The sequence below is a fragment of the Fusarium flagelliforme genome (genome assembly GCF_020744385.1).
Source record: "Fusarium flagelliforme strain FIESC 12 MPI-CAGE-AA-0113 chromosome Unknown B0J16scaffold_3, whole genome shotgun sequence".
NCBI classification, from domain to species: Eukaryota; Fungi; Ascomycota; class Sordariomycetes; order Hypocreales; family Nectriaceae; genus Fusarium; species Fusarium flagelliforme.
In genome coordinates, this window is record NW_025763505.1 from 4,003,006 (window position 1) to 4,027,403 (window position 24,398).

The 24,398-nt window shown below is 48.0% G+C and overlaps 7 protein-coding genes across 7 annotated transcripts; 3 read left to right on the forward strand and 4 right to left on the reverse strand.

Moving 5' to 3' along the window:
• Positions 1-1,098: 1,098 nt before the first annotated feature.
• B0J16DRAFT_371096 (nucleotide-diphospho-sugar transferase) lies at positions 1,099-2,980 on the reverse strand. The gene is made up of 3 exons (XM_046130389.1): positions 2,220-2,980; positions 1,874-2,152; positions 1,099-1,816 (listed from the first exon to the last, which is right to left on the reverse strand). The coding sequence occupies exons 1-3, from the start codon at positions 2,718-2,720 to the stop codon at positions 1,163-1,165; spliced, it is 1,434 nt and encodes a 477-aa protein (XP_045985145.1). The 5' UTR covers positions 2,721-2,980; the 3' UTR covers positions 1,099-1,162.
• A 496-nt stretch (positions 2,981-3,476) lies between these two features.
• On the reverse strand, positions 3,477-7,136 carry B0J16DRAFT_339127 (protein HIR1). The gene is made up of 2 exons (XM_046127509.1): positions 3,909-7,136; positions 3,477-3,852 (listed from the first exon to the last, which is right to left on the reverse strand). Exons 1-2 carry the CDS (start codon positions 6,940-6,942, stop codon positions 3,746-3,748), a joined length of 3,141 nt encoding a protein of 1,046 aa, XP_045985146.1. The 5' UTR covers positions 6,943-7,136; the 3' UTR covers positions 3,477-3,745.
• Positions 7,137-8,446: 1,310 nt separating this feature from the next.
• B0J16DRAFT_355003 (uncharacterized protein) lies at positions 8,447-9,727 on the forward strand (the record flags this gene model as incomplete). Its single annotated transcript, XM_046129400.1, has 1 exon — positions 8,447-9,727. One exon carries the CDS (start codon positions 8,447-8,449, stop codon positions 9,725-9,727), a length of 1,281 nt encoding a protein of 426 aa, XP_045985147.1.
• Positions 9,728-9,887: 160 nt separating this feature from the next.
• Positions 9,888-11,331, reverse strand: B0J16DRAFT_110948 (uncharacterized protein). The gene is made up of 2 exons (XM_046121443.1): positions 10,537-11,331; positions 9,888-10,486 (listed from the first exon to the last, which is right to left on the reverse strand). The coding sequence occupies exons 1-2, from the start codon at positions 11,122-11,124 to the stop codon at positions 10,049-10,051; spliced, it is 1,026 nt and encodes a 341-aa protein (XP_045985148.1). The 5' UTR covers positions 11,125-11,331; the 3' UTR covers positions 9,888-10,048.
• Positions 11,332-13,069: 1,738 nt separating this feature from the next.
• On the forward strand, positions 13,070-14,135 carry B0J16DRAFT_110933 (uncharacterized protein). Its single transcript, XM_046121442.1, has one exon. The coding sequence runs from the start codon at positions 13,292-13,294 to the stop codon at positions 13,877-13,879; it is 588 nt and encodes a 195-aa protein (XP_045985149.1). The 5' UTR covers positions 13,070-13,291; the 3' UTR covers positions 13,880-14,135.
• A 462-nt stretch (positions 14,136-14,597) lies between these two features.
• Positions 14,598-16,262, reverse strand: B0J16DRAFT_383104 (uncharacterized protein; the record flags this gene model as incomplete). Its single annotated transcript, XM_046131304.1, has 2 exons — positions 14,598-15,226; positions 15,287-16,262. 2 exons carry the CDS (start codon positions 16,260-16,262, stop codon positions 14,598-14,600), a joined length of 1,605 nt encoding a protein of 534 aa, XP_045985150.1.
• A 6,293-nt stretch (positions 16,263-22,555) lies between these two features.
• B0J16DRAFT_318872 (uncharacterized protein) lies at positions 22,556-23,269 on the forward strand (the record flags this gene model as incomplete). Its single annotated transcript, XM_046125481.1, has 1 exon — positions 22,556-23,269. One exon carries the CDS (start codon positions 22,556-22,558, stop codon positions 23,267-23,269), a length of 714 nt encoding a protein of 237 aa, XP_045985151.1.
• Between the last annotated feature and the right edge of the window lie 1,129 nt (positions 23,270-24,398).

Here is a 24,398-nt window from a genome sequence, read left to right on the forward strand (position 1 = left end):
TTCAGCATTGACTCGATACGCAATGACCACTAACAAGTAGCTGGAGCTTAAAACCCCCTGTCGCCTGTCCAAGCCCCCCGGCCCCTTATTATCCCTGCCCACTAGGATACAACCCAGCCCATTTTCAGGAACAAGGAAAAAGCTTTCCAATACGGATACCGGCGGTCGATCTTTGGTTGTCTTGGCTTTCTCGCTTCGGTGCAGTCATATAAAATGGGCCATGAACGATCAATTGTCTGTCATAGACGATATATGCAGTGTATTATCACCAGAGAATGGGTCGGGAGCTTGATATTCTTATAAGGCAGAAGGTGCCAGGCCCATCCCTGTTTTATATGGCAATGCAATCACTTGCATTAACACTTGAACCAACGGTGTGCAGGTTGAAGTTGAAGTTGAGGCTGTGATGTCTCTGGGATTGCTTCTCTCTCGGACATCTCTTCGTATACATAGACTTCAAACCAACCACATTATATCATTTACCAATACGAAAGTATCTGCCCATCTCGGATCTCAGACTAAATTCGTCTCTGCTCCTCCCCGGCTCCGATCGCGCCGGCGCCGATCGTCATCCAAACCCCACAGACCTCCACTCGTTTACGAGTACAAAGATCCGTATCCTCAGCTAATTCCAACCTGCTCTGCTATGTTTGTTTCGTACGTCATGGTTAACAAAACAATCAGAGTATCCAATCTTTTGCTATTAGATGACATGCCCTGCAAACATGTCCCAACTAGATACCAAACGCTTAATGGCGTCATCTGTGACGTACAGCCAGAGTCTCGCGCATAACATATCCTGCAGCACTACCAGCCACGTCGACATCCATTCATGGTTGATGGCCTCTTTTTCATGTCAAACACGCGCCAAAGACGCCGTGTAACCTCAATGCAATGTGTGACATCTGCCGTTGCCCGATGCAGGCGCCTTTTTTCTCGGGCCCAGCCATAGTGAGCACAATGTCATGTCTCAGCTCTACACAAAGACCACAGGATACACTCGTAATACATCACTTCGCTCACCGCTCGCTCGGTTCTTTTCAGCAACTTCTCTCTTAATGTTATACAGTAGCAAATGTGATCTCCTGTATCGACTGCCTGGCCTCGACCTGCGAGGCGGTGAACTCCTGATTGTACGGTTCACTATAGTACGAGACACATGTTAGACGTTGATCTTTACCTGTCCCTTCATCCCATCATCCAAGCAGCTAAGATCAACCTTCCATCCAAATCCTAGATCATCAGATAGTGTCTTTCGCCAGAACCAAATAAACGAGCACCCAACACCCCCGTTCGTCTTTCCCATCCACGTGTTACCCGAAATCAGCTTCGGGCTCTTGCTCTGCGCTCCCACGTCCCGGGCCATCAAGTCCCAGGACTGGAGCAGAGCTACCATCGCGTTGTGAGCATCGCCCTTCTTCACACTGCTGTTCAGGTTAGATTTGTCCAAGTTGATCATGCACTTCTCACTATCTTGGAGACGCTCCGATCGGCTCTGTTCGTCGCCATGTTGAGAGCGAAGCTTGGTCTCCATCGTGCGAAAGTTCCAGATGCTCTCTCGAGGGAGGAACATGTTCTCGCTCAGGCTGTGGATCGGTGCATCGTTCACTCGGCGAAACTGAAAGTCGCCGGTGTTGTCAAGATGATCAAAGAAAGCAGCGTGGCTAGGGCTGCGGAAGAAAGCCAGTGATCCAATCTCGAAGTTAGGGAAGAGACTGTTTCCAAGAATGTCAGCTAGCCAAGACGCAAAGCACTCGCTGAGCCAAGATGATGCCTCGCCTTCATCTTGGGCTTCGTTGACGGAAACCGTCTTGGTCTGCAACTCTTTAGTCGCCGAGCGGCTTCGACCGCTGGGGCGGCTCTCCTAGATGACCCGCGACCTCAGCTCGTCACTGCCCTCGTCAACCAAGTCTTCAAATCCTTCATCCAATGAGTTGGTCTGCGTGAGTATGCCTGTATCATTCTCAATAAGCCATGCGACATCGGTCTCCTGGTGGAGGAGCCCCGAATGCTTATCAACAAAGGACTTGATTCGAGGAGACAGGTGAAGCAGGTGTGCTTGACCAAGAGCAGCTCGGCTAGACCCGTAGGCGATTCCATTGTCTCGCATGAAACGAAAGACATCGAAGGGGATAGTTTGGGCTAGCTGAGCCTGTATGATATCAGCGCCTGGTTATCTGCCATGTCTCATATAACGCTAATCCGAACTTTGTACTTACGCCTGGCTGAACTCTCAAAAACCATTCATAGTATCCGAGACGCTTCTCTTTAGTAAAAGGGGCCGAGTTCCATCGCTTCATCTGGCGGATGTTGGCAATGGCCTTGAGAGCTGGGGAGTCGTGGTCAATCTTGACATCCTGAAGGATGCACTGTTGGGAGAGTTTGGCCCATCCCGCGACGTTCCAGTTCTCCTTGGGAACGACCTCAAAGACACAAGTGGCATTTGTAGCGTTAGAAGTCTTTTCCTTGAAGTCCTCTGAAAGATCTTCGACACTGAAGAAGACCCAGTCATGCAGGTAGCGGTTGTTGAACTTGTCCTCAAATTGTTTGATGCTGGAAAGCGTAGCGTCGATGTCGTTGTCCTTAACTAGGGCCACCAAGGCTGCCTTAACCGGACGATCAGTGGGCAAAGCCAAGACAGAGTCATACGCGAAAAAGGTAGAGCAAAGGAGAGCAGCGATGCTTGCCCACCTAAGAGTAAAGGGAGGGCTCCTTGCCATGATGAGAGGCAGGAAGGGAGTGCTTGGGTGATCTTGATGAGGTGAAGGTGAGGTAAGAAGTGAAGTGTCAAAGGCTATAAGGATGAATAGACCAGGATAAAGGCTGACCAGATGAGGGGGAATGGTGAAGAGGGGAAGTATTGCGAAGACGTAAGAAAGGAGTGTGAAGGCACCTTAGGTACCGAGCAGAGTATCGCGTCGTCTCAGACGAGCGAAGGGGTCTTGTGATTGTTGTCGATTCAGATAGTAAAGTAGATGTGATGAATCAAAGCATGAAGAATAGGAAGAAAACAGGATGGCGAGAATAACAAAAGTAAAGGAGGGGTCAAGTACTTGGTAGTAGCCCAGTCCACCAAGATTATTGCATCCTCAGGCGAGAAGAGGGAGACGTAAGTTGGCAGGTGATTCAATGTTGCAGGCGGCAGCTGCGAGCAGTTGCAGTGCAGTGCCAGTCTTCGCGCCAAGTTGAGCCTCACTTCGGGCAGTCGCTCAGTCAAAGACCTCCTGCTTTGCTTTACTCGGAGGAAATGATCCGGCCACCGAGAAAACAACAGCGTGGGGGTGATGATGCACTCATTTGTTAACTGACGATGCCATCATATGGGGTTGCTCCTCTGCAAACAACCTCATGTGATCACTCCCCACATCGAGACTTGGCTCCGTGGTGCGACCGACAACAAACCACCTCAGAACAATAAAAGATAACGATGTGTCGAGAAATTACTTCACTCATGCAGTAATGGAATTTGTCATGGACCTTCACCAATCAATACACTCTTCACCATAGCACGGCATGGTTGTGATTGCATGCCCTTCATTAACCAGGCGTTCTTTCGCATCGACGAGTACCAACAGTAATCTATCGCCCGTACCCCAAGTCCGCACCGCTTTACCATCCCCAATAGATAAGCCCTCAACGCCAAGTTTGTCTGTTAAACAAGAAAAGAATCCCCGCCCTCTCCCTCGGGAGTAGTACTATAATGATAATGATAATGATAATGATAATGATACAAGCTTGAATCACCTCAAGCCTCCACATCCATCTGCTCGACGTCTACTGGTCCATCCTCTAGGCTTATATCGAGGACCTTGGCGTATTGTAGAGTCAACCGCTGAAGTTCACGGTATTTACCTGTTGTACGGTTAGCTCATATATCTTGGCCAAAAAATGTTGTGCCCGGCACTTACCAAGAATCATTACCACATCCCTCAGCAGCTCCTTGCGATCCCATCCACACAGATCGCCTTCTTTGCTGAACCAGCCGTGGCCATCATCTTCCTCTTCTTCTTCCTCATCTTCCTCAAGGATACCTCCGAGGAGACTGTTGAGGAGCTCTTCAACCTTGACCCTTGCTCCCTCGGCGCCTAGTCGCTTGGCATATGTGAACAGGTAGAGGCGGAATTCTTCTCGTGCTCCGAGTTGCAAAGCACCGGCGATTCGGGTTTCCAGATGGGCTATACTGACACTGCTTTCCAGGTTCTCGGCTTCTTTGCGCTGCACAACCATCTTAATGATACGCTGCAATCCATAGGCTCTGCCCTTAAGGAGATACTCGTTGGTTGTATGACGTTCGAGGAAAGGTATGATGCCAGACGAAACGGTTGCCTTTCCAGATTCCTTATCCTTGCCCTCCTTTGAAGTTGGGCCAACAGCTGTAGACTGCAGGGCAGAAATGGACGAATCGTTCGAGTTCCAGTACTGTGAACCCACGGCCCACCAAGCTTCGCTAAGACGTTGCCACGTGAACATCTCTCGGGCGTAGTAGTAGCCATCACCGTTTGTCAGGGTCACAATAACATGACCGGTGGAGTTGAGGTGAGCAGAAGTAATGCCTGGGCCAGGTGTGGCACTATGCTGGTTCAACGAGGTTGTGGCGATATCCAAGATTGGTCCCAGTGACACCGGGGGATTGGGGGAGGACTGGGTTTTCAAGTCCCAGACGTGAGCGAGGCCAGTGGCTGTGATACACATCAACCAATGATCGCGCGCTTCCAGGATGACAGGCTGTGACTCTAATATTATCGGAGTCAAGAGCCTTCTGCCAGCAGGAGTCCAAGTGTGAATGGAACCGTCTTCGCAGGCAACGGCCCAGAAATGCTTGGTAGCTGTTACTAGGATGATAGCCCGAGGGAGCCACTCCTCCCAGATGAGAGCACCTCTCTTGCTGACGATTACATGTGAGGGGTCTCGGGGGTTTGAATCGTTCTTGGCTTCGAGAATAATATTCTCGGGGGTTTTGGTTGCTTCTTCTAATGAGCTGTCGCCGTGGAGAACTCCCCTGTCCAAAGGTCGAAGTATATGTGATCTAATCTTTGGCACCGCCAGTCTGACCTGAGCGAATGAGATAGATGGGTTCATTACCGCCGGCCTGAGAAACTCTGGGGTGGGAACGACACCGTTCTGAACAGGCACAAGAGCCGCTGGCTCAACACCATCAGGCCCATTAGTAACGATGGCGGTAGGCCCTGTAGTTGCGCGTTTGGTGGATGGCTCCTCGTCTTCTTCAGCTTCGCCCAGATTTAGCTTTCTCTTGTTACCAAGTAGCATTGCAGCAATGCCACCCTTGGGCAATCCATCAAATGGCTTGGTCAGATCAAGACTTGTTTGCGGCGCATCATTTTGAGCTGCCTTGTTGGTACTCGTTGTTCCGACCAATTGAGTCTGCGGCAACGAAGACGTGCCTGTCCCTGATGAAGATACCAACAAAGGTGCTACTCGCTTTTTGCCATCCTTGCCAATCGTGACTCGAGACTTGAGCTCCTTGACACGCGAAGCTGTCTTGTCGGCCGCTTCTTCTGGTTGTTTCTCTGGCTCCTTCTCTGGTTCTTTCTCCTTTTCCGTCTCGGCTGAGCCATTTGTAGCTGGTTTTGATGTAGGTGCAGCAGACTTAGTACCGTTGGTGGCGGGTGTCGACTCCTTGGTAGAATCAGGAAGATCGCCCATAAGGGCACCCATTCTTGACTCCACGGCGCGTGACTCTCCTGCTTTACTCTGGTTTTCTAGCATGAGGCCATCAACATCCTCGGCGATACCCATACCCTTTCTTGATGCACCATATTTCTGCAGCGCTTTATCGTTTTCCTCGGGCTGGGCCACCCAGCCAAGCTCTCCCTCACCGAACTTGACAACCACAATGCTGCCGTCCAAGCTGGATGCAAACAGTGTTTGACCATCTGGGGTCCAGGCCAGATCAGATACCGACTTGCCTGCCAGATCCTGCAGAATAACTACAGGCCTGGACGTATTCGTGTTCCAGATACTCAATGTCTTGTCCTGACCAGCGGAAGCAATGACAGTAACAAGCGACGGCGACTTGTCATCGACGCTTGGATCAGGCTTGCTGGTATGGAAAAGTCTAGGCGAAAACATGCACACTTCTGTCGGGGCTTCATGACCGATCAAGTTGATCTCACTGTCCCATCTCGTTCGTTCGATGATAGCGACAGAACTGACAGGTCCGTTGACAGCATTGGCGGCCGCGATGTGGTTTCCATCAGGCGACCACGAGCATCGTCGAAAGTACGTAGTCAGTGGAGAGCTCTTAAACGGGGAACTGATCGTAGTCTCGAGGACAAAGTTATTAACCATGTCATGCTGGGTCGCATTCGGCGCGGGAGAGGTGAATCGAAAGATTTTAATCGTTCGGTCATCGCTTGCTGTCGCAAAGAACTTGTTTGCAGGGTCAAAAGTGATTCCTTTGACGTGACTTTGGTGTGCGGGAAGCGTCTTAAGCTTCTCAAAGGTGTGTCCTGACCATACAACAACCTTTGAGTCAAGTCCAACAGAAACAAGTATCGAGGAATCGTATGACCAGGCAAGATCTTGAACATCATTGTCGTGACCAATCAATCGCTTGTACGTCTTCCAATTCTCGACGGGCGGAGGCTCGTTGGTGCCAAAGGTGGCAGCTGGGGGGCTTTTGTCGAGGTGGTATACGCAGATAATCTTGTCGTCGGCTCCGCTGGCAAGATAACGACCGCTGGGAGAGAATCGAACGGAGTGAATGGTGCCAAGATGATGGCTCATATGGCAGAGCTGGCGCGGCTTGTTGTAATCTGGCGTGTTGGCATTGTAGACAGATTCGGTCGACCAAACTCGCACGTGTCCGTCGCCGCCTGCGGTCGCAAGACGTTTGCCGTCTGGTGAAACATGACAACTGTAAACTTCGAAATCCTTTTGCTCGCCGCTATGGCTCAGCCATGAAGGCTTGATGATGTGCATTATGAAAAGTTGAGCGGCATGCCCAGGGAGCAATCACGCTGTGGTCGAGGGCCGAAGTTGAGCTGTATAAACAATATTTGAGCTTCTATTTCGTGCGCGATCAATTCGAATAGGATGCGATTTGAATAGGTGGGCGGATAGGATGGGGTAGTCGAGGTAGGGATGTTTAGATAATTGCCCAACTTTGATAAAGTTGAAGTTGTCAATTAATTTGGAGTCAACGCGCGCAGTCGCGTTTCTGGAGCCCACCCATGAATCAATCAATCAAAAAGAGAGCCGGGGTCAGCTAGGCAAGCTAAAACTGACTACTACTGACTTTAACGACAGAAAGAATTGGGTCAAATTTAGCGGGAACATGTCTGGTATAGTGTTCAATTATTTATTGCATGTTTATAAACACTCAAACCTACTCTCGTCTACTCTATCAGTGCAAGCACTTGAAGATGGGAGACCATCATTTGGGTGCATTTAGTGAGAGGTAGTTATACAGCTCAATGATTGGCTGCATCGGAATAACTTTAGTACCGCCGTCACTCCTCCCTTGCGTCCATCTCGTGTAAGTCAAAGTCAACTATTTCTCACCGAGGCGACTCTGTTCAACACATTTCTATGGCACAATGCTACGATAAGCTTCATCAATCAATCACACCTACAGCCCAAAACAGCCTGAAAGGTGGGTTACCAAAAAGTAGAAGCTGCCACCACAACCGAAATCACGAGACTCTCCACGACTCACAGGCCATCCCCATTGTTGTAGAGTTCCATAGGTAGAGTTTCTTTGTCCAATCTTAATCCCCCGGCGTAAATGTCAAAATATTGGGTGCATGGATCACCCTACCACTACCCTTAAAAATCACACGTTCTGAACCAGTCAGAGTGAGTCTGGTAGAAAGGTGTTACTCTGTTTCTTCTCTGACCTACTTTGGGTCTGCACAATGGCCCTTCAACGAGATACCGTATCTTTGGCACATGAAGAAAGCATCATGATCACCTCATGTCCCATGCTTTGTAAGGGCTGGGCTTTGCCGGTTGGTGGCCGGTCCGCTTTGACAGCAACAGTCTTGATTGTTAAAAGCTTGTTCCGTGTTAGTAGGTCCCAACAATGCACGTATGCAAGTCTAAGTTTTAATTCACAGCCTCAATTCGCTATTGAGTTCTGACCGCTCTTCGGTGAACAATTGCTGATATATATATATGTACCTCCCGGTGTTCCGTTTACCTTACCGACACACCAGTCCTATACCGGTCACGATCTTCAACCCTTTGACATATAAAAGACGAACAGAACAAAACAACAACATTGTCCTTTATTCCTCATCTTTTTCTATCGTGTTCAAAGATGGAAGTGTCAGCTATAAATCATAGCCCATTGCGGGCTCAAGTCTCGTCTGCTTGCTCTGCAGCGTCTTTCTTGTTATCGTTGAAAAACTATCACAATATCCGGACAGACAAATACTTCACTTACAAAGAAGAGCTCCCTGCAAATCCCGATACAGACGTCAAAATGGAGGTTCCAGATTCAATCTGCGTCGGCATTGAGCTGGAGTTTATGGTTGCACTGCAGATCGTTGGCTCCGACGCTGTGGTTGGCGAGACTCGATGGGTTTGTCCTTCGTCGCAAAGCACTTATATGGGCCTCGTGATGCAAGACTATACAGAGATTAAGCCCCCGGTCATTCATAAGGTATGCGACACGATCGCCAGCACTGGTGTTGCTGTGTCGTGCGACGTCTTTCAGCCTCAGTCCTCCAGCCCTGCCCTGCCCCCCGACACATCAGTTCTTCCGCTCACTAGAAGCAGCGGACAAGTTCGAGTATGGAATAAGAGCGAGATGGACGCGGACTCGGCTGGACCAATCCGCAAGGCCGACGCTTGGTTCGTCGTTCCCGAGGTCCATATTACCAGAGACTGCGTTAGTAAGTCTGGAAAGACACCTTCTGACAAATACGACTGGTTCGGAACTGAACTCAACAGCCCAATCCTCACACGCCCTGAAGAGTTCAGCAAGGGGCTACCTACCCTCCGAAAGTGCCTCAAGGCAGTGCAGGGCAACACGGTAGTTGGACTCAATTCTGGTTGCGGGTTGCACTTACACGTCAACGACGCTGGCAACATGAAGCTCGAGACAGCCCAGCGCGTCTCTACTTTGGTTTGGTTGCTCGAGGACAGTCTGCTGTATCCTCTGTGTCATCCATTCCGCTCCACGTCTCCTTATTCGGCACGCGTCAGTGTCGAATCCAAAATCGCCAAGGAACTCGGTGAGCCAAAAGTCCGGGGCGAGGGTGCAGCGCTTGTTAAAGCCCTCGACGAGCTCATGTTACAGCTGCGCTGGCGCAAGAAGGTTGACAAACGCCTGCTTGGAGCCATGCGACGTCTTTGGACGGAACCAAGCCTCGCTAGTCTCGATGTAGGACTTCGAAAATTCGACGAGGGTATGGAGCACACAACGACTCGATGTGCGCTTGTGGTATCCAAGTACAACACTCTCGAATTCCGATACCCTGAGTCGACGTTTGACGTTGACTTCATCTCTGGCTGGGCTGACCTGGTGCGACATTTGTACGCTGTTGCAATGAAGCCTCAGGCCGAGTTCCTACAGATCGTCCGTCGCGTGTACGAGCTCGTGACTCGTGATCAGGTGCCCGCATGGTTGGTCATGATGGGTGCGATTGAGTTCCCTCAAGATGCCAGTCGCTGGCAACGACGTCTGACCGAGTACGTTGGAAGCCTGAGTAACCTTGACAAACAAGGTGTTCTCCCCAAGACAGGCGTCGTTGGACTATAATTTCGGAGTCTTCCGGTGTGTTTCTTTGGACAGGCCTCTTTTTGAGATGTCCCCTCAAGATTTGGAGTTGGTAAAAAAAATGAACCTTTCTTGCTGGTGTATAAAATTACAATCAAATTTTTCGACTGGCCTCAGGTAGGTAGTCAAAAAGTACCAAGACTGGAGTTTGCATTGCGGTAGGTAAAAATGAATAGATCTCTTATGTAACTATTGGCAGTAAATCAATTGACTCGTTACACAAATAATAACAAAAACTCGCTTTGAAGTGCCGTTGTCCATTTTACTAACTTGGTGTTTACTTCTCTTTCATTCTTTAATTTCTTACGCATCGTGATTCGAAACGTCATCTGCAAGCTCACCGCGTCCTCCTCCTTCAGGGTCCAGCTTCCTCTGAGCCTCCATAATAGCCCTCGCCTCATAAGTGCCGCTCTTCTCGACATGACTCATCAGCTCGGCGTCGGACTCGCGCACGGCATCGGCCATGGTCTTCCAACCATGCCAGTCGACGACGTTACGGGCGGCCATGTTCCAGGCGCTCGCAGCGGCGCAGACAATGTTCATCTCATACTCGAGGATGCGGCGGTAGAGGCTTAGAAGTGTTTGATGGAGATGTGGCTGCAGGCGTTGGAAGTCAGGGAGGGACGTCCATGATGAAGGATGGAGGACGCGGTGGAGAGTCATAAAGTGAGGAATGGCATTTGTGATATCGACAAAGCCAAGACGGATATCATCGTGTCGGAGAAGAGGATCAAGGAGTAGCTAGAGACAAAGTTAGCGTTGTTATTCAATGGATTGGGATTGGATCCTACAGGTGTTAGAGAGCAGAAACCCGCCCATGCGATGGCGGCGCTGGGCTGGTCGTCGAGTAATGAAGCTATAGTTGATCTTATCTGAATCAGATTCTCTCTCGCATCACCATCGCCCGAGTCCGTTTGGGAAACTTCCTTGACCTCACGCTCTAAACCAGACTTTGCAATCATCATCATGAGCTCAACTCTCCTTTCGCCCTCAGTCGGTAGTCCGTTGCCATTTCCGTTATACCCGGGTCTTAGCGAATCAGGCAACGCGTGAGAAATGATACTCTCATAAGCCAGTACAAGATTAGAAGATGCATGATCTCTTTTCAGAGCATCGTAAGCAGAATTCCAAAGTTCCAGGTCGTGCACGCGTTCCTCTTCCTCTGCGGCTGAGCCACGCCTGCTGTTACGCTGGCTATGTTTGCCGATATGTGGAATATGACATGATGAGGATTCTCGAGAAGGGTTGGCGGATGATGTGGGAGAGGCGGAGGATGATTCGGGTGGTGGAGGATGTGAGTGGCGGCGAATTTTGCCGACGAGGTGTTTTATTTTGCTTGCTGCGTTGTGAGGAGCTGAAGGCTGGGAGGCAGTTTTCATGATGGGCGATAATATATAAAACCAAGAATAAGAGGGAATGTGAAGATGAAGAGAGTTTGAAGGGATTGGAATTTACAGAGTTACGGATAATGTACCACGAGACGAGGAACTGGATCCAATTGACCTACCATGAGGTTGCCTTCTTTTGTTCCTTTTTTTTCCTCTTCAGCTGACAATTTGTTAGTTAATACCCATTCCATCGGGTTTATGATGACGATGATATCAGGAATTGGATAGGATGGGTCCCGGTTACAGTAACATCCATCCATCCATCCCTAACTAAGACAAGACATTTTGTCCGGGTCTCGGGAATCGAGTCAAGGTTACATTCAACAAACCGTCAAAAAGAAGGGTCCTCTAGCAGTTGCTGGAACTACCCAACATTGGGTCGGTAAGAGCTGTAAGAGGTTGGCCGATGATCCGAGTGAATGGACATGACCCAAGATCATCAGAGCCATTCCATCATCAACGGCCCTTTTCTTTTTTGGGGGTCACATGCGTCGACCAACATGTGTTGAGTTTTCAGGTTTTTTGTTACTGCTCATCGTGGAGCCAAGAACCAAGAACGGGGCCAAGAACAAGACCCCGAGTTATAGTGCAATCAATGATGGAACCAAGATGGGTACAGGCGGGCTTAATAAAGAGGGTCATAATTATAATACTGAATCAGCATATAAATCGTCATTCCTCAACTCAATCACTCGGCCGATATAACGTTGACAAGCGAGCCATTCAGAGTAAATACTGACAGACTTTATAGAGTTACTTTGTAATGTACAGTATTTATTAGTAGCCAAGACTTATCGGGTGGTGAAGAAAAAGATGGACGAAGAATGAAGTCATTTTCAAAAAGGGATTAAAACTCCCGTGAGTGGTCAATGCCCCTCGCGTCATCAAACTCCCTAGACTGGGGGTGATGAACCGCTGAAGGTGGGGGCAGTTTTTCCACTGAAGCGTCACTTGCTCCACTGTCGGCCCGGGGCATGGCAGCTGTAGTTTGGCTGGACAAGAGCCGAGGTGAAGTTATCGTGAGAGTTACAATGGATGCAACATATAAAGTTTGCAGGGAAAGTGAGGGGAAGTTGTATTGACAGGTTTGACTGCTTATTACCAAGTTATAGGGTCTCGGTACCTGGCAGACTGTCAACTTAACAGGTTCAGAAGTGCTGATCTCAGCTAGATGCAAGGCTGTGAGTTATGCGCATGGGCATGGGCGGGCATCTAGCCAAGGCAGTGCACACGGAAATGTTTCAAAGGGAGAATAAGGAAAGACGGCACAAGACAAGACAGTTTAGCTGATTTGTTTCTAAGGAAGAAACATATGATATTTATAACCTTGACGTTGAACCTTATTACTGTGTAATATACCGGTCAGTCCACACATCGCGAAACAACAGATACCCAAATACCAGGCACTTCAATGATTAATAGATATATGCGTATCAAATAAACAAGATAGCCATCACTTTTCATCTCTTGTTTCCTGCATTTCTTTTCTCATGACGCTGCATAAATATGGCATTAAACACGAAACAACCAGGCCCAGTCCTTGTGAGCAAAGATAGGACAAACACCAAAAATCCTCCACCGAGTGATCATCGCAATCTAACAGAACCCGCTTCAAGACTTGCGATTGCACAGACACTGACGAGAGACTTAATATCAGTAAAACACCGACAGGACTATTTTTTCCGAATATTAATATTCTCATCCAAAAATACATTTTCTCTCTTGAGTCTTGACATCAAATCTCCATTGTGATCCTTGTTTCATACTCGTCCACTCTACTTGAAACAGTCTGATCGCCAGCTTTTCAATTCTAGAGCCACCGACATCTCTAACTTACTATTACGAGTAGTCTATCTCTCAAAGAGTTCTCTCTCCCCCAAATCTGTCGTTGAAACACTTCTCTCGACTTTTTCCACCAAAAGATCAACATCTTCTCTTCTATCGCCGCTGCGCGTAGCGTTTTCGTTTCATTTTCTTTCTCACCTTCTTTTTTCAGTCACTCGTTTAACCAACCTCTCCTCTCCGGTGTTGATCACCCGCTGGTCCCGTCTCCGTTACACTCTTTTGAATCACAATCGATTTGTGTTTTTGTTCTTCTTCCTCAAACAAACGATTCTCTAAACCACGATTCACCAAAAACAAAACAAAACCACCAAAGATGCGTTTCGTCGGCCTTGTCACCGTCTTCATCGGCCTCGCTACCGCTGCGCCTACGCCTGCGTACTATGCACCACCACCACCTGCTGCCACGCCCACCAAAGATGAAATGATCGCCGTCACGACTTCAGCTCCTCAAGCCTCCGGAGACGTCTTCACCTACTGGGCCGCCAGCGACCACTCCATCAAGGCCTGTGACGAGAGCAGCTATGTCGACCGCGAAGCTCCCAAGGACACCGTGCGAGCCAACTACCGCGACTGCGCAGCACTTCTCTCCAGCTTTGGATCCCGCAACGGCACTTTCATGGTCCCTCGCGCTTGCGAAGACGACAAGGAGTATGCAACCGGAAACGGCCACGTCGACATTGTCAAGTCAGGATCATGCGCGTTTTCTGTCCGCGCCGACAAGGCTTTGATGGTTGGCGATGAGGATATCGTTTGGATTATGCAAAAGGCTGTTTTGGACAACTCTGCTGGGATGGAGATGGCGGCTCGGGGAGCTGTCAAGTGCGGTGCTGAGGATGGTGAGACCAAGGGTGGTCTTTACTGGGAGATTCACGGTATCGAGGAGGAGTCGCCTCACTACTAAACGGATTTCTTCCCTTCTTTTTTCATTCTTCGGTGGTCTTGATGATCACCTGTTCTGCATGTGAGCTGGTTGCGGAACTGGTTTGAGGATTCACAAACGGGTCTATAAGGAGTAATCGGTTCTGGAACTGTCTTTATGACTACATGCGTTGTTTATGTGCGATACCCAATTTATCTTCACACAAAGATTGGCAATCAAAGATATTGTCACAATCAAGTACATAAATCTTCTTACTTTATCTGATCAATGTGATTCATCATCGTGTCTTATTAGTGAACCTGCCAGATGTATGCTCAAGTTCATCACCAGTCAAGACTCATCACAGTTCATACCGCTCGTCCTGTCATGCTACCTTTGATAACTACCCAGACGTCACTTGAGTATTAGTGAAACAGAAAGTACTGTAAATAGCACCATCATCTCATCTCAAAGTAATCTATCGTAGTTACAAGTACATAAACCAATCCCTCGGGTGTATCCTCAACCCCATCTCGACTGATCCATGCATGTTTCATCCATGCTATATAAGCATATTACGTATCCGTAGCTCATTATTATCATTCAAATGCAATCCCCAACGCCATATCCCTAGTCCTGTAAATGCATTCAATGTGTGGTTGTTGCGTGCCAGCTGGCGCTGGTATATACTGCCAGTTGCTGTTGTATGTGGCCAGTTGTTGTATATGGTCAGTCACTGTATGCGACCAGGAGTTCATCCTTAGCATTTGATTGTCATTCCCAAATTTCGCATCTCCTTCATCTCAGCCTTTCTGGCGTTGATCTCCAACAAAAGTAGGTGAGCTTTATCAAGACGCTTCAGCTGACCGGCTTCGTTTGCCAGCTTTGCAAGATGATCTGCGATAAGGTCTTCAATGTTTCGAGACTTGATCAGTTCCTGGTTAGCATTGGCAAAGACATTCTTCACTTTGACTCTATAATCTTCCAGTTCGCGGCCTGCTGCGCCAGAGACAGGGTCTTTTGTCTTATTGATCAAATTCTTAATTCGGTTCATGAGCTCTTCGACGCCGTGTTGCTGCTGTAGGATGGCCATTGCGGCGTGTTCGATCTTGGGGGCATACTCTTTCTTAGCAGCCTTGATGCGCTCTCTTTCGGCGAGAGTGGCTGCGCGCTTTTGTGTTCGGGGTGAGGCTGGAAAATCATCTGAGGGTTCCGGGATGGGTTGAATAGTGGCAGCTTCACTGAATGAAGTGACTTTTGCGGCGAGTTCTTCAACGTCTTCGGTAATGTGCTTAAGTCGTCGCTCGACGGCATCAAGAGAAGAGTAGACCCACTGGTCCTTTGTGGGCACAATGGAATGGATGAATCTTCCCTCTTCCTCGGCTTCCGCTTTCCTTTTAGCGATCTCCTAATTTCGCTGAGGGTTGTGTCGGACGCGAAGCTGAATACGTGGGAGATGGATGAGCTTTTCAGGCGTGACGGGTTTGATCCAGGAGTAAGTTGGCTCTCTGGTAGGCTCTGGGACACCATAGCCACCAGCACGAAGCTTCTCGGCGGACTTGGGTGAAACTGAGACATATGATGCTCCAGGGGGCTTATTGGGCTTAGGGCTAGGACGTCTCCGGGATGGAGTTCTGTCAAGAGATGAGTTGGATGATCCAGTGGAGGGTGTAGGTACTCGGAAGCAACCACTGCTTCTCCATGGTGGGTTGTAGGGTGTTATCGGGATGGGAGATACTGCGAATACTCCGTAGCAGCGCTCAGAGACTGGCGTTTGAGACTGGAGCGCATTCTCTGAAGTCTTCTTGAGAATACTTTTGAGGGGCTTAGGGGGCTGATTTTCTTCCGCCGTGGGGTCGTAGAAGAAGAGGTAATAGCATAGTTGGAATAGGGCAAAGACGCCGAGGAGGATAATCAGGGAGCCGAGACCGTGTTCCGTCATGTCGTAGATAAAAATGGCTGAGTTGGTAACGACGTTGAGGATACCGAAGATGATACCAGTAAAGATGCGGAGTGAAAGAGTCTGGAGATAGTCCACAAGGTCCAAGAGCTGAAGGCAAGCCCAGACAGGATCATCGTATGCGTGAAGCAGCTCATCCAAAACGACAATCAAGCCACAGTAACATAGATGCAAGAACCAAAAAGTGATGAAAGCTCCGTAGGTGATTTGAAAGACAGAGTCGCATGACTGATACTGCTTGATGAGCCAAGCATTCGCCTTGCCGAAGTGCAGAGGATCGCGAACGAACATTTCGAACCATTCACAGAGGATCGAAAGAATGGAAAACAAAAAGGTAAAGGTCCAGACGATGAAGCGAGGGATCTCAGGCCACTGCTTGAGCAGGCGCGTGAAGGGAGTTCCTTGATAGGGGTGGTAGTTGGGGTATTCTTTGGGGTCGTACCCAAGTTCTTTCTGCCAGAACATTTCGGCGGTGATCGAGATGATAAAGAGTTTAGAAAGAAAAAGGTGTGCTGGTGGTTAAGCAACGATGGATGGTTGGCGAGTGACTGTTCTGCTTCAGAAGATGAAAGTAGTCGACGATGTAGATGGAAGGAAGAAAGGGTTGCGTTTGCTATCGAGATTAACTTGCAGAGGAGAAGAATTCTGCGTCGGTAATTTTTGAAAAAGAAAGTAAAGAGATTAGGCGGTTATGACAGGTCTGTAGCAGTGCCAGGCTAAAGCTGCCAGTGATAGAAAGTGAGGGGATTCACGTTTAACGGCTGCTAGCTGTCATTCACTATTTGCCTGCCTAAACAACTATGGCTCCTATACATTCTGTTGATTCGAATGATCTTTTCAAGAGCGCTGTTCGTTATGTACCTATTGTTCAATTGCTTTGGTCCAAATTCATTCAGTCCAACTCTTTGATACAATGCATCGTGTGCATCAGTCTCCTGCTGCCTGATTGCACATTCAGAAAGCGATTTCGACGGCGAAAGACCGAACGAAGACTCTCAGATAGCCATTGTATTGAATCCTAGCTCGAGTTCTATTCAAAGACTGTGGTTATACTTTACTCCTACTGACGTCTGATTCAATGCCTATTAGATATGCTCTTGCACTTACGTGTCTTGGACCTTACCACACAGTCGAGAGCGAACACGATTTAAGAGCACAAATAGCATATGTGATAAAGACCAAATCGATTGGCGGAATGTTTGAACGTGTTCAATATCCTTGTTCTGAGCTGTCGACTGCTTTGCTGAAAAGAATCACCTTATGTTCAGCTGTGTAACTACAACTACAATCCGCATGGTTTCCCCTTATTCACAGCTACAATTTAACAATAAACAACCAATTAATTTAGACAATCCCCTTTCGTTGTCACACAACTGGTTTGTTCTCTGAATATCTTTCTTGCTCTGGGAAGAAACAGCCGTCAAAACTCAGGATCACCAACACCTTGAACATCATTTCAAGAGCCGCCATTATTACATCGATTCGACTCATGTAACTCCTTCTTGATTGGACGAAGAACGAGATACCATTGCCAAGAACCAGATACAAAGTCTCTTCATGAGTAAGTCGTCTGTAAGACAGAATTCTGATCTCGTTGGGTTACTAGGAGAGCTTGTTGGTAGCTACTGCATACCTCACCTCAACTTGTGAAGCCACCAAACCCAGTCTATTGACACCAACATCGACACTTGTCTACTAGAAACTCGTATTAAGATAGATTCGCTCGTGTTGGCCACATCCCGAAGCTAACATTAGCAAGATCATATCTTCGGCTTTCTAGTCGAGTGACGACAAGAGGCGTTATACCATAGGGCTGGCGTTGAGATCCCTCGTCGTTGGAATTCACTCTAAAAAGTCCGAAAATAATCGCTTCCTAATACAGACAGTTGAAGAAATGACGTGCATTAGCCTTGCAGATTTTCCCATCACCAAAAAGCTAACAATTCACTGATCATTCCCAATGGCATATTTGAACTCTATGAGTTGTCGGTATACGTAGAAGCTTGCCGCCACGAACATCAATATTTCTGCATGGTGATAGGGTACCAAGAGATGACGATGATGGGAACTCAAAGGGTATGGCGCACGCTAATTACCAGATCCTGGGGTCCCGGATCGACGTGACAGTTGGTAAGAGTCCAAAATCTCACTGCCGAAAGAGCAGGATCAAGTTTCCTAAAAGAGGTTGCGTTGTGATGATCATGATAACGTGCCGGGTACTGTAGGGAGGTGTGTTTGGATTATCATTACGGCAAGTCAGTATTAGTTGCTTGGCTCACGGCTGGCAAAGGTGACGATGGTTGATCTGGCTTGCATGACCAGGCCTAGTCTTGGTATTGACTAGGTAGACTAACGTAGTCAGTCAGTAGGAAACGTCTCTTTGCTGCCAATGTTTAGTTGATAATTATTAGTACAAACGGGTATAGGGAATACTGTCATTCCTACGATGCAAGATAATGCAATAGACAGACGTCAAGATCGAGAGATCAGAGGTGGCAATCAAAAATACAAATCATTAGGGGCAGTGGTTGATTTATGCTATGCCAATTGGTATTGGCATCCGAGATCTAGACGTTGGTTCCTGAATAGAGGCAAACAAATCCATACCAAGATCAGACGACAATAGGAACCTATTTCTATTGTCTTGGAGTGCCAAGACAGTTGAATGTATGTTGGTCGCGACGCGAAAAGTTGAATCCACATGTGCCTATTGAGAGTTTCTCAATAAAACAGACTTCAGCCACTGAACGGTCGTCATGTACTATTGACACGGATTTGGCGGTAGTTTGCGAGCAAGATCAATTGAGGCCGATGAGCGGACGTCACTCTTTGTTCAGTCAACGTTAAACCGTCACAGTCATATTGAAAAGAGTATGGTAAACTCCATTATGACAGCAGAGCGAGGCTTGATGGCTTCCAAAGCTTGGCTAGAACTTGAAGCCTCTTCCGCACTCGCAGTTGTGAGTACCGGGCCCGCGGCCCCCATGAGAGAGACTCTTTGGGGATAAAGTATACGAAAGAACATCATTGGCTGTAATTAACGAGTAATAGGAGAGATAATCGATGGCTGGAATGTGGCCGCGAGTTTTGACTTCCTAGACGCAGGTCTAGTGCAGAAATAGACTCTCAACACCAAAAGTGTATGCTGTACGGGCTTCCATCGGCAGAACTAATTTCCTTCTGGACGTTCCACGGCGGAACCGCAATTCAAGGTAAGATCCGTCAAAGGTATGTGAAGAAGCCCAAGTTTGGTTTGGGTTTTGGTGAAGGCCGAGGACTTGCATATTTTGGGCGAAACTGAAAGTGTATGTTGTAACGTAGAAGCTTCCATAGAAAGAAACGTTGGCACACTCCGGATCAAGTTATTGGCGGTTACGTATGAGACTAATTGCGGACCGCGGGTGAAAGTTTACAACTACTGTCATGGTGATGGGTTGAATATGTATGTTTGATACAGGCTGCCTCCGAAAGGGGCATGATTGGATATATATCTAGGTAGGTAACTACACAACCGGCAATAGAGTGGGATAAACAATTCACAAAAAGCGGGAGAGGCATCAAAGACAGACGCCTCGTCAACACGGACTCAACAGTTTTTCTAGTCTATTGGTGGAGTTTAACATTAAAGCGATCAGATCTTGCATTTGATCTGATAGCAGTTGAAGCTATAGCCAACAAATCCTGGAGCAACAGAGAAAAAAAAGGGTCGATTTGTCTAGTGGCCAAGAGTCAAGAGTCTAGATGCAGCACAGCTGGGGAAGCTAAGAGATCGTCTTTTAACGTTCAACAAACCGCGGGAAGCGTCCACATGTGGGCTTGAATAGTGACAATAGTGTAGACATAGCTTCATCAAGGTCATGGAGAGCGAGTCAAGTGCCACATTTTGAGGGTACGTACCTTTTAGCTCATCACTTACAACAATAGCGAGGCTACAGTTGATAAATGAGGTCTTGGCATTGACGGTGAATAAAAAACAGGCCGAGAATGATGGAAATTGCTGCGATGTCGGGGTACAGTTGGTTGTTACAGTGGTTCCGGGTTACTGGGACTGGGAGGAATGCAGGGCTGGGCTGTGTTTGGGGTATCGCAACTATTACCTGCATTTGCGTTACCAGCTGTACAGTATTCGTACATATAGCCTGTATTGAATGTATAGTTTATTGCTTTTGGGGTCTGGTCCGTGTTTGTTGTTGTCTTGTTCCCCTGCATTATCCCGTTTGTGCCGCCGGAGATGTGCCACCGGAAATGAAGCCGACCTATCAATTGAATTCTCTAGTCATGGATCTCAAGGGATTTCTCTCTTACCCTGTGATTGATGCCCCAACCGTGCGAGATGCAGCAGCAGCGCTGGTGTGCGTGACCATCCGTGCTCCCACCCCTTAGAGATTAGTTTCTGTACGGGCCGGTCAAACAAGTACACACTAGCCAGGGCGAGAAGAGTAGAGACAAGGCAGACTGAGATTCATAGGCACTCAGTTGTTCGCACGGGCGGAATCGTACTGCAGGCGGAGACGGATACTGCCACTAATGACGGGACGGAATCACGGAGCGCTTCACAATGCGCAGATATACTCCGTTTTTGCATAGAATGGCGCATGTCCATAATAGGACCTAGTTAGCGATTGTTGTTTCGAGGGCAGTCAACCAATGAGACAGTCAGAGAATCACTACTCTCGGGGATACTGTACCTGTGACATATGTGGTTGATCTCTCGTTTCGCTTCTCTCGGTCTCCGCGGGGCTTTCAATAAACACGTCAACCAACAAAGGATCAACAAATATAGTCCACTATTGTGGAAAGCTTCGCTCAGTATCGCTTCTCATTGAAAAGACGAGAGCCAAGACAAAGAATAAAAAAGAACGAATACCGCATTCCAACTGCCAATAGAGCTAATCCTCAACCTGGCAAACAGAGACATTCACAGAGACCAAAGCTTTTCCAGGATTGATCTAGTCCGCCGATCAGGGACCGAAGGAACAGCCACGTCAAATGAGCAACAGCTAATCAGAAGCCAAACGTTGACAAGACAACTGCTGCTGCTGAAAGGAAAAAGCAAATAGCCTCTTGCTTCAGAGATGAGCTGATCTCTGATTGATGCGGCCATAATTTTACCGTACTGTTTCGTTCTCGACCGACTGATTGACTGATCATCATGAAGCATCCTCGTGAACAATTCCTTTCCGGGTAATTACAATAATTAATACAGTATCAGTATTGTATCAGTCTCCGTACCGAGGAGTGAAACAGGTACATGACATTGGCTGGCGACAGACAGGGATCACCTCGTACCTACCAAAGGTTCAGGTAGCGAACTGATGATACCTTGTGCCTCTCGCTTCAACCCGCAAGGGGAGATATCCTATTGGTTAAAAGGCTGCAGCAATCGATCAAACTGGCTGGTTACTGGTGCGCCTTGCTCGCTTCGCGCAGGTCTTGGCAGCCCGAATTCTTGGAAGAGATTCGATGCTACAGTGAATAAAAGAGGTTCAAACTTTACTGTACGGATAATGATGAATAGAAAGTGCAACACCGTTAATACTAATTTAGAAGCCAAGCCCTAGGGGCGTCTCGTCTCTTCTCTTAGGTTCTTGTCTCCGTAGGTCCCCATCTCCTCTCAGTGATGACACGGATCCGCTCTGGGCGTTTTTGGTAAATGGAATTAGCGCGTCCCCTAACTCGGGCAACTGAACTGGACTCGACTCCCTAAAAGACAGCCCGACAGTTGATGGGTTGCGGCTTTCAGCCCACCTACCTAAGAAACCCCCGCTCTTGGTTCTTGTAGTGGGGGCCCTTCACCTGAAGTGAGGGAACCTAACGGAATTGGCTGGCCTAGACTGAGACTGAGGACAACAGAAAAAAAAGAAGGAAAAAAAGCAAACAACTCAATTAAATGTGACAGAAGAAACAATCATAAAGACATCCTCTTCCCCCTCCCTTTTAATCTCTTGTCTCTTGCCCTCCTTAAAGAAATAAAGAGATCTATTGCAAATCTTTTTTGATCGTCAACAAGGACCCGTCAACTTCCGAAACCGAGATACAACAAAAAAGCACGGCCTGGCTTTTTATTTATCCAACCTACTGCCGTACTCTAAAACAAAGACGTACCTGAAAAAACAGTACGTACTTCGGGGTCTAGACAGTACGGATACCATTGCCGTATCGCCAAAATAGCCGCGGATCCTCATCACACACCCCCAGTCAAGTAGCATCACAAGCTGCCGACCCAACCAACCTTTACGGGTAGCAAGCAAGCAAGCCCATCCAGCCAAGCCAAGCCCAGTCCAGCGAAAGCCAGGGTTTCCCTTCTCATCTCATATCATATAATCCATATCCATACCCATCCGTCCGTCTGGGTAGCATCCCTACCACCTTTATTTTTTTCATTACATTACCTTGCAATATCCCATCTCATCTCAACTTTACCTCAAACATCTCTTCAACCCTTTTCAACAATCCAAGCGTCAAACAAAAACCGAGCTGGTCTCTCTTTGGTTGTCTGTCAAAGTCCAAGTCAAAAACATCAAACAAGGCTCGGACGTGTTTGTGCACAAGCCTGCATGCGCCTGCATAAACATATCTTATAATAGCAACAACCTGACACGCATACTGTCTTGTTTGCTCCCTCAGCCGACCATCGACCATTCCTGTTCATAATCATATTATTCTCCCTACCCTCCAGCTGATAATCGTTCGACTCAACTCATCTTGATTACCACGCTTTTCAACAACCAACGACACTACAACAACACAACACCGCAATGATGCTTCGAGGAACTACTTCAACAGCCCTCTTCGGCAACCCCAAGAGACGCAAGCAGAGACAGCAACAGGAACAGGAGCAAAAAGACAAGGAAGAGAAGCTCCGTCTGCAAGCTCTCGAGGAAGCTGAATTCGCAACCAAGGCCGAGACATCGGATTTCCTCCTCTACTACCTTGAGCGATCCCCCTTCAAGGACCAATCCGACCAGATTTCCATCGCATGGGAAAACCTCCCCAGCCTAAGCGAGCTCGAGTCTTTTGCCGACCTCGACAAGACCGCCGGTACCCAAGCATGCCGTCGTCTCTTCAAGGCCGTCGTTATCTGGGATGATCTTGGTCTCGACCTCTGGGAGACTCTTAACAGCACCTTCCACCCTCAATCCGACGAGGAGGAGAGCGACGATGACCTCCTTGACCAGATCCGAGAGGAGCCCTCCGGCTGGGATAGCCCAAGAAGATCACGATCCCGCGCCAGCTCCAGAACATCTGCCTCCGAGACATTAGCATCTGAGCGCTCTCGCCAGGTCTCGGCTGATAAGAACGAAAAGCGCAGCCGCAGCCGTGACTCGCGCAAGACAACCGCAACAAGAGATGGCAGCCTCAACAGCAGAGCACCTTCCAGGAGACCCATGGGTCTTCAGGGTGGCATGATCAGCGAGTACTACGACAGCCCTTCACGGTATCGCGTTCCCAAGATTGTGCGAGTGCTGTAAGCGCTACGCCTTGCATTCTATTATATCACAACTACAAACAACTCTACGAATTTCTTTCCTTTGTCATTGATTTTTACTATATTATCCAATTTGGAAGCGGGAGTTACTTTACCTGGACAGCAAAGTGCACAACAGCCGCTATACTAGCCCAACATATTTGTCTTTTATCTGCATGTTTCTCTGAGTATTAGCAAGGCGTTTTGGACAATCAAGGGGAACTGCAAACGGCACCGGACAATAACGGATTACGGATACCACTATTTACTACAGCTGAGGAAAATTACCAGCTATTTTACCACTAGTACTCTTACTATATTACACTCAAATGAATTCTTCAAACAAATTTTACATTAATATTTTCAATCATGAACTTGCGATGGTGATCGTCGTGAAAATTTGATGGCCCATTTGGCTACCTCTCACCCCCTGTTAGTTGAAGTTGCATGGCAGCTTGTCAAGCTGCAGACTGCAAAGTTTAATCGACACCCCCAAGCAAGAATACTTGATCAAAGATGCAGCATCTACTGGATCGACGCTTTACTGACATCACATCGGATCCGACGTTGCAACATCGTGATAGTTGATCTGTGTTAAGAAGCTACCGACGTCATAAGATCCCAGCTTGAATTGCCGCGGGATGAGATGAAGAGCCGGCGAACCTATTCCAGGTAGAGACTGGTAGTAGAGTTACGTACCTACAGTAGATCCAGGCCCAGCTGAACCTTAACATGACTTGGGGGGCCTAGAACAATGTCTCAACTTCGATCTGATCAGAGATTGTTCTACATGATTTCATCATGAACTGGAAAACTGTTATCCCATGATCATCATTTGGTTGCATATTGTTGTGTCTCTCACCTGACTCGTCTCCTGCACAGAGTCAAGGCCTTGCATCTTGGCGTTTGTTCACTGCATCGTCCCCTACAGTAGACTCATTTTACCAAATTCAGGTGAACCAATGGTTTGACCCTTACCTCAGCGCTTCATGTGGCGCGCGGGTCATACAAACAGATTCCCCCCCCGAATTTAGAAACAAATTCCAATGGCATTAGAGATCTCCACCACTATCTATCTCTAAGCATGGGGAAACCCCTTCTTCATCCAAGCTTTGACTCTTTGTTGGTTTGAA

Bases quoted from the DNA above. Each gene is read 5' to 3' on its own strand.
- B0J16DRAFT_371096 (XM_046130389.1), bottom strand. From the start codon at position 2,720: ATGGCAAGGAGCCCTCCCTTTACTCTTAGGTGGGCAAGCATCGCTGCT. The intron at 2,153-2,219 runs GTAAGTACAAAG...GATATCATACAG, and splicing joins TTTTGAGAGTTCAGCCAGGC to GCTCAGCTAGCCCAAACTAT. The intron at 1,817-1,873 runs GTCATCTAGGAG...AAAGAGTTGCAG, and splicing joins GTGACGAGCTGAGGTCGCGG to ACCAAGACGGTTTCCGTCAA.
- B0J16DRAFT_110948 (XM_046121443.1), bottom strand. From the start codon at position 11,124: ATGAAAACTGCCTCCCAGCCTTCAGCTCCTCACAACGCAGCAAGCAAA. The intron at 10,487-10,536 runs GTAGGATCCAAT...CTTTGTCTCTAG, and splicing joins GTTTCTGCTCTCTAACACCT to CTACTCCTTGATCCTCTTCT.
- B0J16DRAFT_110933 (XM_046121442.1), top strand. From the start codon at position 13,292: ATGCGTTTCGTCGGCCTTGTCACCGTCTTCATCGGCCTCGCTACCGCT.
- B0J16DRAFT_339127 (XM_046127509.1), bottom strand. From the start codon at position 6,942: ATGCACATCATCAAGCCTTCATGGCTGAGCCATAGCGGCGAGCAAAAG. The intron at 3,853-3,908 runs GTAAGTGCCGGG...ACCGTACAACAG, and splicing joins GGATGTGGTAATGATTCTTG to GTAAATACCGTGAACTTCAG.